Consider the following 13,136-nt stretch of genomic DNA (forward strand, 5'->3'; position numbering starts at 1 on the left):
AGTGAATGAATGAACGACTACTCTCTCCCTGGACTATGTACACACTGGATCAGTCACCAACGTCTGTTGGCTTTCTTCTTTGCTGTCAAATCACAAATGCATGTGGAATTACTTCTGTTTCACCCTGTGTGGTGCACTGCAAGATGGAGGCACACGGTTCCTACCTCAAGGAGGTAACCCTCTGGCTGGCTGAGCAATCAGTTTGTCAGGCCATCATGCTATTGCAGGCCTTTGTCATCTCATACTTGAACTACTGCTGTAACCTACTCCCTTTTGCTTTTCTGCTTTTCCTAATCTGCCCTTATTCTGGTCCTTTCTACTTGCTGGTGCCACATTAAGTACCTTAAAAAACTAGTTTCATGGTGTTGCAATGTCAGACCACTGTAAGGCTCCAAAACAGTTGGTTCCTGGCTGCCATTCCAAACCCAGCTCCCACAGCTTCAGAGCCTCTGTTCTAGCTTTTCTGGCCCTTGGGTCCCATGTGCAGTCCTTGACATGCCAATGCTCATGCCGTCCTTCCTTCCTCCCCAGATTCCTACCTATCCTTTCCAATTAGTGGCCTCTAAGTGGGCAAATTCAATGTTGTGCCTTAGAACACTGTCAGTAACTAAAAGTCATGAGGTTTGGGGGTTCTTTGGGAATAGGTAAAAACAAACAAAAAAACCCCCTATAAATACTAAGAAGAATGTCATGGACATGTGGTGCTGGATTTTTGTACTTGGCACAAATCATTTGCCACTATGTATTTTTATAGTCTTAAGGGCATATATTCAATGTCCCCAGTTACACTGTGAGTTCTCTAGGGGAAAGATCCTTCTTCTGAATTCCTCAAGCACTTAGAACTAGTGCCTCGCAGATAGAATTTAATACATGTTGACTTATAGACCTTATATAGTGGACAAAGGAGTCCACGAGGTCTGCATGGAGTTTCTCCTGAAATAGACTCAAGAGGGGACAGAGTTCATTTTCACAGTGTGTCTGCTTGCTCCCTCCATTCTCTCCCCTTACAATTGATTCTCACTTCACACACTAGCTCCTTCAAATCTCTGTTTAATCACAAATACCCTCCTTTAAAGTGATGTGTTAGGTGTGTGTTTTCTTTCATGTTTATATCAATGGTGCTTATAAAAAAAAAAATTAGACACCAATCCATCATCAGGGGATTGTTAAATTAAGGTTTCTACTATAATGGACCACTGAGCTATAATTTAAAATGATGGAATGCTATGCTTACTGACTTGGAAGGCTGTCTGACATATGTTTGGTTGAAAAAAGCAGGTTAGAAAAGAGCATGAAGAGTATGATTCCAATTAGGTAAAATTTTATAAACATATACATACACACACATTACATATATCACCAAAATGTTAACCATGGTTATTTCCTGGCAGTGGTATTTCTTTGTACTTCTTAGTATTGTTTGATGTGTTTTATAGTGAGCATAGTTTTTAAAAAAAAATTTTAAATGTTTATTTTTGAGAGCGAGACAGAGTGTGAGCAGGGGAGGGGCAGAGAGAGAGACACACACACAGAATCTGAAGCAGACTCCAGGCTCTAAGGTATCAGCACAGAGCCTGACACAGGGCTCGAACCCATAAGCTGTTAGGTCATGACCTGAGCCAAAGTTGGACGCTTAACTGACTGAGCCACCCAGGCGTCCCTAGTGCAGTTTTTATAATGAGAGATAAAAACTATATTCATAATGGTAAACATAAAATGAGGGTTGTCTTTACTTTCATTTGGTAGGACTATTACTAGAGCCTATTGAATTTCACCTCTATTTCTTTCTTTTCAGAAACACAGAAGAAATGTCCATTCCTTTTAAAATCCTCAGTTACTTAACATTCCAGAAATATTGCTCTGAGATTCTTATAGTCAATGAGTTTTATGGACAGAATTTCACTTGTGGTAAGTACTCTATTTTGGCATATAATTTTTTTTTACATACTCCTCTGAGGAAGCAATTCCCTGAGGAAATGTATTTTTTAAAACAAAAGCTATATTTTATAATAAATAGATTTAAAACCTTGTTTTGAAATAAAAGTAACAGTTTCTCTGATTTTTAAAATAAAAGTCAAGTTAGTTACCTGTCAAAGGCCAATAATAGCTTAAGGCCACTCTGATATTTTTAGAAAATGATAGCCCTGGGGCGCCTGGCTGGCTCAGTCAGAAGAGCATGTGACTCTTGATCTCAGGGTTGTAAGTTTAAGCCCCATGCTGGGTGTAGAGATTACTTAAAAAAATAAAATCTTAAAAAAAAAAAAAAAACCTAATGTATGCTGAGGTAAACCCTAGTTATACTCTGGATGGACTCAGTTTCTACACCTACTGAACAGAAGATTTTGTAGCAGATTGTGGTAGCTTCTTTCCTAAAATGTATGTAGTATAGGGCTGAGTAAAGCCAGTTTTGGCAAAAGGCTGTTTTCTGATCCCCTAAGAGGCAGTAGGAACATAACAAGGTCCCTCTGGCCATGGAAATCCCAAGCCACTTTGTGAAGACAGCTCAAGAACAGGGCAGAATTTAGTAGCTGTTTTAGATATTTTTAGGTGGTAATATCAGTAACCTTAGGATATTCAGTACTTGGTGACCATAGAGATGGTGATTTTTATCAGTACTCTGAAAATGGGTTCATACCCAAATGGAAACAAGCCCATTTCCATCTTCAGATGAACCCAGGACCCAGAACACCCACTACTGCTTCATCTAATAGTGAATTCTGGATTCTCTAAAATGTCCTATATCTTTCATGACAAAACGTACTTAGCAGACAGTTGGTAAATACTTGTTGATTAAATTACCTGGGAAGCATCATATCTGACACTGTCAATCTTTTCCTGGCAGGCAGCTCAAATCATTCTGTGACAACTAATCCAATGTGTGTCTTCACTCAAGGAATTCAGTTCATTGAGAGAACCTGCCCGGGTGCAACATCCAGATTCATGACAAACTTTCTGATTTTGTATGCCTTTATCCCAGTTCTTGTCATCCTAGGAATAGTTGTTTTTAAAGTAAGGGATCATCTCATTAGCAGATAGTAAAGAACATTGCTGCAAAAATGGACCTGGAGCCCCCGAGGTGCATGACTACTTGGAACATCAAAGATAAGAAAGCCACATGTTTCTTGATAATACATCTTAAGTCCTTTAACCATTAAAACTCCAATCTGTGCCCCTCAGATTCACACAGGCCTTGAATGATATTCCAACTTGCAGGGACATGTGATATCTAGAGATTGTGACTGAGCTGGTCCAAATATGTAAATAGTAATAATTCATAAAGTTATAGGTGACTAGTGGGACTATTTTTCTTTGTCCTAGATGCAGAAAAGGTCATCAGTTAAAAATATGCTTACAAACAAAAAAAAATATGCTTACATTTGATATCAGATTTGGTAAGAAGAAGATATTTGAATGATCACTGAATGTAAGTAACAGAAAAGAGAACTGTGGGTTTGATAATTGCCATCATGCAGAATTGGGTAGGAATTCTTTCATTATCATTTAAAAGTGCATATTTACGTTTACATATCCACATGAGGGGGCTGAGTTGCTCAACCACATTAAGAGGATGTTAGGCAGACGCTGGATGATGAACACTCCTGATACAGAGCACCTAGTGAATTTTTGAGTGTTAAAATGAAAAACTGTGGGAATGGGCTGAACTGAGAACATTGCATACCAGATAAATCTCTGGTACTGTTTTAAAAGAGGAGTTTGCTATTTTTCCACTTTTCACGTAGTTGAAAAGTGAATGTTACTGATAAAGTGTATGCACTAATGGCTAGAGTTGTTAAAGTCCATACAGAAAAGATGTTCAACTGACACAACATTTGCGTCAAGAGGAACCAGATTACACATGTGGAATTCAGATTCTTGAATTGTAAAGGGAAAGAATGCTGAAAAATACAAATACAGACACTTATCTCACATATTTTTTGGGACAGAGTTATGTATATAGATGATTGAAAATGGGTTCTGTACTAAATGACTGATTATCTTTCTGATTGATCATCAAGTAGTTCATGTACAAGTATGAAAAGACACTGTCTCAATGTTACCATGGTAACTCCAAGGGAGAACATCTTAGTGAGTACATGAACTTATTCAGTTGCTGTGACCTAACTTGTAAAGAATGATAAATTATAGCATTTGAAATGTCTCACATTATAGTAGAAGAGATCATTTCATTAAAGGAACCATAGTAAAATCCTGTTTCTTAGAACAGTATTTAAGGATCTGGAGACATTGGCAAATTACCAGAATAGTATCGTCAATTTTTATAAAAGGTCTTTGACACTGATGATTATGGTATAATAGTTACATAATGCCTTACAGATTATATATGTCACATCAGTTATAGACAATTCTGGAGATGATAATCTATTAAAGTAGTTCAAAGAGAGTCCCACAGGAACCTCTTTTGAAATCGCTGATTTCAACTTACTAAAGATATGGGTGTGCACTGTAAGTGGAAACATTTCTACTATTCATATGCAGATGAATTTCATTATAGCTCAGAAACATGTGGAAAATTGACATAGCATGTGACTTCAAGCTATTAAATGTTAGTGATACCATTTTAGAAAAACACAATGACTTTCAACATGCGACAGTCTGTGTCTCAAGTCAAAAATGGACAGTGATGTGTAAGACAAATTATATAATAGAAATTTCTGTTACTACTGTGGAATAGGCTGTTTCTTCCTACCAAGTCAGTGATGTTTCTGAGATTATAATGTTTGCTATTAATTTAAAGGGAGCTCTTTCTCCACAGTACTCAGGCAAGGTGCCTGTCTACGAAGAGCCTCAGTCTTAGGAGCAAACATGCTGAAAATCCTGTTGTTAAGAGTGCTGGACCCACATGCACTGCAACTAGTTGATGAAGTCTTACTTCCCTGCAGTGATCAGGTATTTTGCTATTCGCTCAGATACCATTCATCAATTTTGGTGTTCTTGGGGTTATGTGCTTATTTGAAGCTGGGTATGGTGTATTAGAGCGAACATATTTTATAATGAAAATGGAAGAACACAGAGTTGAATGACTTTCCTGATTAATGACAGCAATTATGCTCCAAATTGAACTAGGCTAGCAGGCACACACATGCATAAGCTCAAGAAGCCGCCTTTTTTAAAAAAAATTTTAAAAATATTTTATTTATTTCTGAGAGAGAGAGGGAGGCACAGAATCTGAAACAGGCTCCAATCTAGCTGTCAGCACAGAGCCTGACGCAGGGCTTGAACCCACGAACTGTGAGATCCTGAGCCGAAGTCGGACGCTTAACCGACTGAGCCACCCAGCTGCCCCTTGAGAAGGCTTCTTAAAGGCTATTTCACCTTGGAAATGATCTCGGTTATTACTACTTCATGAAATTTTGGCCTGCTTACTAATAACATCTTCCCTTAAATTTACCTATTCTTCAAAAAGCTATAAGAAGTATGTCAGAATCATTGGATGTGCTGATTAAACATGCAGATTACTGGACCCCATTCCAGACCCACTGATTCAGGACCTCTGGGTGTGGGGACTCAAAAATAAATAAATAAAATGCACATTCTTAAGTTTATTTATTTTGAGAGACAGAGTGAGCAGGCAGGGGCATGGAGAGAATCCCAAGCTGGGTCCACACTGTCAACACACAGCCTGATGCGGGGCTCAGTCCCACGGGATCATGACCTGAGCCGAGATCAAGAGCCAGACATTAACAGATTGAGCCACCCAGGAGCTCCAGGAATGTGCATTTTAAACAGGTACTTCAGGGGGCCCTGGGTGGCTCAGTCAGTTGAGACTCTTGATTTGGGATTGGGTCGTGATCCCAGGATTGTGGGATTGAGCTCCACATTGGGCTCCATGTGGAGTTTGCTTGGGATTCTCTCTTTCTCTCCCTCTCTCTCTCCCTCCTCCCACCCCCTTGCTCATGCTCACTCGTTTGGGCACTCTCTCTCAGAAAAGAAAAAAGTTTAGGTACTTCAGGTGCTTCTTCTGCCTGTGTTTCAGAGTTAAGTGATGTGACGCTGATTGTGGTTTCCTAGCAGACATACCCGAGAGCTCCTCCAAGAGGGAATGTGTCTAACATAAATGCATAACCTCACACTTGTAACTGTTACTAAATGCTCTTGCTTTCATAGTCCTTACACCATATAAGCAGAATCCTATAAATGATGAACTGAGTATATACTAGATAAACATACTAGAGGCAGGCAGTAGGAGATTTTTTATTTAAAAAAAATACTGCATGTAATTACACAACTTCTCCCCCTTTTAAAAGACTTAAAAGTATCCAGGGAATTGCACTAATACAGGAAATTCCACTTTTCATTTAACAAATTAGACATCTTAACTTCACTTATTATCATAATAGCTAATTAAGAAACTTACTTGTATTGGGGAAAGAAGAAATAAATACACTGTGGTTGAATTAGGTTCAAGAATCAAGCTCAATTTGTTTCCAAGACTTGGAAGAACTTCTTTTGTATTGTTCCAGTTCCTAAAACAAAAATATGCATTACTTGAAGAGAAAAGTTTTAAAAATTAAAATAAGCACCTTAAAGCTGCCTTGGCATTTTTTAGGTATGACAGTGTATCCTTTATGGTATTATCATTCTCAAAATTTCTGGACAGTTATTCTGTAAATTCTTACAATTAGGATCTTCTAGAAATGTAGTCTTCAGACTTTTTGTAGTCTAAGCAATACTTTAGAGACGTACTTCTTAAAGACAAAATTACATACTATATGTACATACAGATTGTCTTTCAACTATTAAAATAAATGCATTTGTCATACTTTAAGTATTTAAAAGTGATCTTGTTTCCTATTTGACTATTGTCAAAACTGGGTTGAAGTTAGAGTATTTAAAAAATTAATATCCTCTGACACAGTGCTTCTACCTTTCAAAATGTGTCTCACAGAATGAGAGAAGAGTGCAAGGATATAAACAGAAGGATATTTATGGCACTGTGTATACTGGTTCACACGTGCGAAGAGTTTTCGCAGTAAGGACAGTAAAGATGTCCGTGCTCATTTGCACATGGCTTCATGGGCATCCAGCAAAAATAAGCGCAGTCCTATGTGCCACATGAAGGAAGTGGATAGGTGGAGAGGGAGTAGGATGCTTCCACTTTCTAGGTTACATACTTCAATATCTTTTGAGGGTCTCTTTATCCCACAACAAGCATATGTTACTTTTACAGTTCATAAAATAAATTCTAGTATGGGTGGACACCCAGCATGAGATGACTGATCTGCAAAGGGATCATCCCTTAGGGGACTGCCTCCTGGCCTCTTACCTGTTGTTCCGTGTCTCAGTAATGGCACAAAATAGATTATTTCAGACAAGCAGAAAGTGGTTACTCTGCAAAATAAGGCAGCCACTGCCCTTTGGCTAACATAATTGAAATTCACAGTTGCTGTGAAAAGAAAATCCATTCTCATTTTCAGAAAAATTGCAGATTGTCTCTTCCATACCTGTACTCAAAGTTGTTTCAGAGTTTTTATATCGTAACTCCAAAGTAGTCTTTTCAGCTTGGTTTATTTTTTTTAAAGGAAATTAATTTGGTTCACCAGTTATCAAAGATTGTTCAAACATGTTTCACTTATAAGGAATAAACAGTAATTAGTTATCTTGTTTTTAACTGGAAGCACTGACTTATTTTTATCAATGATAATGGTGAGGACATTAAGATTCTTTGCTAGAGATACCTCCCTTCTGCAGACAGCGGACTGAGAGAAGAAAGAACAGGGCTGGTCACACAGGTCATGTTGGGGAAAATAAAGAATGACCAGTGTGACATAAATCTCACCATGTCCACAAGACTTTCAGTACTGCTGTCATAGAAATTCAAAATAATATGAGGATGCTTTAACGGAAGAGCGAGTAAGATCTTCCTTACACTGCAATTCTTCATGGCTGCTTTAGCAAGCCATTTTAAATGTGAACATAAAACAGAAAGGTTTTCACCTTGCCTCTTAACCTCTAAAGTTTTAGGGGCTGCTGGGTGACTCAGTCTCTTGAACATCCAACTTTAGTTTCGGTCATGATCTCATGGTTCATGGGTTCGAGCCCCACATCAGGCTCTGTGCTGACAGCTCACCGCCTGGAGCCTGCTTCGGATTTTGTGTCTCCCTCTCTCTCTCTCTACTCCTCCCCTGCTCACTCTCTCTCTCAAAAATAAATGTTAAAAAAAATTTTTTTAAAAAGAACCTCTGAAGTTTTCAACCATAAGTGGACCACAGCCTTAAAATGCTTAAAACAGCATCTTCAGGGGCGTCTAGGTGGCTCAGTTGATTAAATGCCGACTTTGGCTCAGGTCATGATCTTGTGGTTTGTGAGTTGAAGCCGCGTGTCAGGCTCTGTGCTGACAGCTGGGAGCCTGGAGCCTGCTTCGGATTCTGTCTCTCCCTCTCTATCTCTCTCTCTCTCAAAAATAAACATTAAAAATTAAAAAAAAAAAGCAACTCAGCATCTTCAATAAAGGATAATAAGAACATTTTCCCCTAAGCATGTAAATCGGTGTGTGTTGTGTGTTTAAATCATAGGCCTAGGGATTATAAACAAGTTGATTTTTGAAAATGGATTCAAAATAGTGTGGTTGGCCAAGGAGACTTAAAAATATTGTTTACCAAAAACTTTTCCTTGTTTTTTTCTTTGCTTTGACAATAAAGAGGTAGAAGCATTCAGCAAGTGCTTTCTATACTGATGTCCCCTTAAAATCAGGAATGCTTTAAAACTAGAGGCCCTTCTAAATTGTGGAAGCAAGCCAAGTGTCCATGGATAGATGAATGGATAAAGAAGATGTGGTACGGGGTGCCTGGGTGGCTCAGTTGGTTAAGCATCTGACTTCAGCTCAGATCATGATCTACTGGTTTGTGAGTTTGAGCTCCGTGTCAGGCTCTGAGCTGAAAGCTCGGAGCCTGGAGCCTGCTTCGGATTCTGTGTCTCCCTCTCTCTCTGCCCCTTCCCTGTTCACATTGTCTCTCTCTCAAAAATAAACATTAAAAAAAAGATGTAGTATATACACAACAGAATTTTATCAGCCATAAGACAATGAAATCTTGCCACTTGCGATAACCTGGATGGAGCTAGAGTGTAATGTTAAGTGAAATAAGTCAAAGAAAGAAATACCATATGATTTCACTCATATGTGGAATTTAAGAAACAAATGAACAAAGGACAAAAACAAACTGGGGCTCAGTGGTTAAGCGTCAGACTCTTGATTTTGGCCCAGGTCATGATCTCACGGTTGGTGAGACTGAACTTCGCATAGGGGCTCTCCAGTGACTGCAGAATCTCCTTTGGATTCTCGCTCTCCCTGTCTCTCTGTCCCTTCCCTGCTCACACTTAACTTTCTCTAAGTAAACTGGGGGTCGTTGGGGGGGAAGCAAGGAAACAGGCAATACAAAGAAAGAGCTGAGGATAACTGGTGAGATTTTCACCTAATACAAACGAATTCTTTTATAGGCTGTGTTAATAGTGAAGAACGATAGGTATCATGAGGTTGCTTTCCAGCTCCACTCCAAATTCCTCTGGTTTTAGGTCAGTTAGGGAAGATGGATTAAATATGAAAGGTCATGATGCTGAGAAACACCCCAGCCCTTTTATAATACCTGTGTATACAAATGTAATAAAAGGGATCAAACTGTGCAATATAAACAGATAATCTTATCAACAACAGCAACTAAGTCATTGACTCCTAGATACTAATTCAGGGATGACTTCCCACTAATCTTTAGCCAGGCTGCACACATAATAAAGGTTACATGAGGTCATCTGTTCCTACAACATGCCTCTCACTTTGCTACAGCAACGAAACCCTCTAAATATTCATGACACAGTTTTCAAGTCTTGTAGACTATGTTTAAATAAAATCTTTTGCTTTCTTATTCCAGGGCCCCTGAAGGTGAAAGGCTAGTGCTGAGAAAAGGACTCTGGTCACTGCTCCGGTGGATGGCTGTGTTCAGGTTACCCTTGTAGCAGTATGACTGCCCAGGTGACACAGCTCTACAGATCCCACCGGAGAGGTTGTTAAGGCATTCCATTTATAGTGCTTACTTACGCAAGGCTGGATTCTGCACAGTGTCTCGCTTTATCAAACTAAAAGGAGATCTGAGAAAATTTAAGTATTGGGTCATGATGAGTTTATCAGCTTCTGCATTCTTACAGGACTTGTGTATCACAAATGGTGCTAGCTAGGCATATATGGAACTCCGTCTCCTTTTTTTTTTTTTTTTTAATGTTTATTTGAGAGAGACACACACACAGAATCCAAAGCAGGCTCTAGGCTCTGAGCTGTCAGCACAGAGCCCAGTGTGGGGCTGGAGCTCACAAACCAGGAGATCATGACCTGAGCCAAAGTCAGACCTTTTTAACCGACTGAGCCTCACAGGTGCCCCATGCAGTCTCCATTTTTAATCACTTTCCTGGGAGGTCCTATATTTGTGGGCTTTCAGACTGGATAGTCCTTAATTTTTCTGGTACAAGAAAAGTTTAAGTATGTCTGAATGTTCTAACAAAAAACAAAACCTTTTAAATAATCCCACAAACAAAAGTATATTGTGAAAGTGTCTCCCCATCAGCAAGGTAAGAACCAATCACTACCCATCTTCAACATAAAGTAAACTGGGGAGTCCAAGAACAGTATGTGAACATTACATCATGTCTGGATGCTGGAATGACAGGTGGTTTAAATTCCTTCTTTGTGCACATCAGAATTTTATTTTTTTATAGAGTGAAGATGTGCTATTTCAATTTTATTTTTAATAAATTATTAACAATAATTTTATTATTAATTATTTAATAAATATTTAATTTAAAAGATGTGGTATATACACAACAGAGTTTTATCAGCCATAAGACAGAATGAAATCTTGCCATTTGCAATAACATGGATGGAGCTATAGTGTAATGTTAAGTGAAATAAGAGAAATACCGGATGATTTCACTCGTGTGGAACTTAAGAAACAAATGAACAAAGGACAAAAAATATTTATAATAATAATATTAATATTAATAAATAATAAATACTGATTTATTTTTGAGAGAGAGACACACAGAATGTGAGCAGGGTTGGTGCAAAAGAGAGAGATGGAGACAGAATTCGAAGCAGGCTCCAGGCTCTGAGCTGTCAGTACAGAGCCCAGTGTGGGGCTCAAACTCATGAACTGTGAGATCATGATTTGAGCCAAAGTCAAATGCTTTACTGACTGAGCTACCCAGGCGCCCCTCAATAATTTTAAAAGTAAAAAATAAACATTAAATTGAGAAAAACCTACGGAGTTCCAGAAGTATTTTGTGATAAAACTCAAGAGGCAATAAAATAAGTGTTTAGGGTAATACCTGATCCTTCTGAATTCTCATTTCGTCAACTTCTCTTTCAGCATACTGAGGGTCTCTTGCAGGGTCCTTGGTGTCTTTCAGTGTGTTGATACTCTGAAATTACAGTTCTTGGAGTCATTCCATGCCCAGACCCCCAGTGATTACTGCCTGCCTCAGCCGTCATTGGGGGCACATTCCAATTCTACCAGGCCCTCTCTCGCCTTCTCCCCTGCTCTCCTTCCAGCCACAGTCTCTCCTTTTCCCTCCCCAGAAGTCTGGGAGCTGCATTTGAAAGTGGAGTGGGAGCTATGTCTTGCCCACCATTTAAGTTCCAGTGCCTTGTGTACAATAGATTTTTGGCACATATTTAATTGATTTTTGAGCATGTGAGTAGAAAACAAAGTAATCATAATAGGCTCTTTGGAACACTTCCCAATAACTGTTGAATAGTGCAAAAAGTCTTGCTTTAAAAGAAATTAGAAATATATACCTTTGGTGGAAAGACCCTTTCATACACTTTTTTCCACAATTCCATTGGTGAATGGGCATGAAGCTTTCCAATGTCATTATCAGGAACAGGAGGAGATCCTAAAATTGGAAGTTGTACTCCAAGTGACTGCACTAATTAAAGCTTGACAAACTATCAATAAAACAGATGACACTTAGAACAGTATAACTCTTAGATCACTCATTTCCCTTCTCCCTAATAGAGCCGTTATTAAAATTTACCCCAACATAGTATAGCAAGACCACTTGCACCAGATTCTAGGACCAGAGGAAGAGGAGACTGTAATGAGTCAACTGTGATTCTCTTTCCTCACACTTACCCGCCGTTCAGCAAAAATATCGAGATTGATATTCACATGTTTGTGAATTTATATGTAAACACACTCTTTCTTACATGCTTCTCATTAGAATGCAAATTGGGACAACTAATTCGGGGAGGTAATTTGGCACTACTACCTACCATGTAAATACAGAAAAAGGTCATCTGTTATTACCAAGAAACCCCAGTTTTTGGTGTTTAACCTAGAAACACCTGCACACGTGTATTAATAATTTCACACTGCACCATCATTTGTGTTAATGAAAAACTGGCCACAACCAAACTGTCCATCAAGGAAGGCATAGTAAACTAGTTATTATGCACAGCCATGCTCTCTAACTGTATCCAGCAGTCAAAATACCAAACAGACAGAGCTGTAGCACTAATATGGAAAATCCACTAACACGTATTGAGCAGAAGAGGAACCTTTCAAAGTGATAGCTATAGAATGATACAATTATGTTCAAAGAGTTTTTTTCTACCACATTCACATATATAGAAAATGGTCTGGAAGTACACACATCAAACTTGATTTTTATATATAGCATTTTAACATTTTATAATGAGCATGACTTTCTGTATTGATTATATAATTTAATTTCAAAACTTGCTGTCACTTCTTGGCAATTGTCAGTCTATAATCCAAGATTTCTGATTCTCTTCTAGCATTTACATTATTGATGTTTCAGGACCTCGTTACCACTTTGGTGGGAAAGACACTGATGCGATCCACTGATCTTAATCAGCTTTCCTAAGTTTTTATTTGTCCCCATTTGTGTGTGTGGGTGGGTGTGGGTGTGCGTGCGTGTGCGCATTAAGTTCTATACAGTTTTATCACCATTGTAGGTAAATGTATCCACTACCAGTCAAGATACTTACTGTACAGTGCCACTGTCTCAGGATCCTGTGGCCTTTTATAACCACAGCACTGTCTTCCCAGTCCCTTCTACCTGCTCACCTACAGTCCTGTCCCTAACCTCTGATAACCATTAATCTTTCC

General features: G+C 38.7%; 2 protein-coding genes across 3 annotated transcripts in view; one reads left to right on the forward strand and one right to left on the reverse strand.

Annotated features, from left to right (window-relative positions):
- The window catches only part of ABCG5 (ATP binding cassette subfamily G member 5), a 33,934-nt gene extending 30,135 nt beyond the window's left edge, over window positions 1-3,799 (forward strand). Inside the window, exons 12-13 of the mRNA XM_039232407.1 lie at window positions 1,796-1,908; window positions 2,843-3,799. Of these exons, the coding sequence (XP_039088338.1) occupies window positions 1,796-1,908; window positions 2,843-3,036 (307 nt within the window). The 3' untranslated portion in view covers window positions 3,037-3,799. The remainder of the gene's footprint in view (window positions 1-1,795; window positions 1,909-2,842) is intronic.
- The window catches only part of DYNC2LI1 (dynein cytoplasmic 2 light intermediate chain 1), a 39,640-nt gene continuing 29,427 nt past the window's right edge, over window positions 2,924-13,136 (reverse strand). Inside the window, exons 11-14 of one of the 2 annotated variants that reach the window (XM_039232391.1) lie at window positions 11,801-11,898; window positions 11,332-11,424; window positions 6,377-6,485; window positions 2,924-2,988 (exon numbers count right to left, since the gene is read on the reverse strand). In XM_039232391.1, the coding sequence (XP_039088322.1) occupies window positions 6,423-6,485; window positions 11,332-11,424; window positions 11,801-11,898 (254 nt within the window). In that variant the 3' untranslated portion in view covers window positions 2,924-2,988; window positions 6,377-6,422. Of the gene's footprint in view, window positions 2,989-5,903; window positions 6,486-11,331; window positions 11,425-11,800; window positions 11,899-13,136 lie in introns of those variants that run through there. The other variant, XM_039232390.1, reaches the window with a different exon arrangement.

Source organism: Hyaena hyaena, unplaced genomic scaffold (genome assembly GCF_003009895.1).
Source record: "Hyaena hyaena isolate Hyena2069 unplaced genomic scaffold, ASM300989v1 scaffold_64, whole genome shotgun sequence".
Taxonomy (NCBI): domain Eukaryota; kingdom Metazoa; phylum Chordata; class Mammalia; order Carnivora; family Hyaenidae; genus Hyaena; species Hyaena hyaena.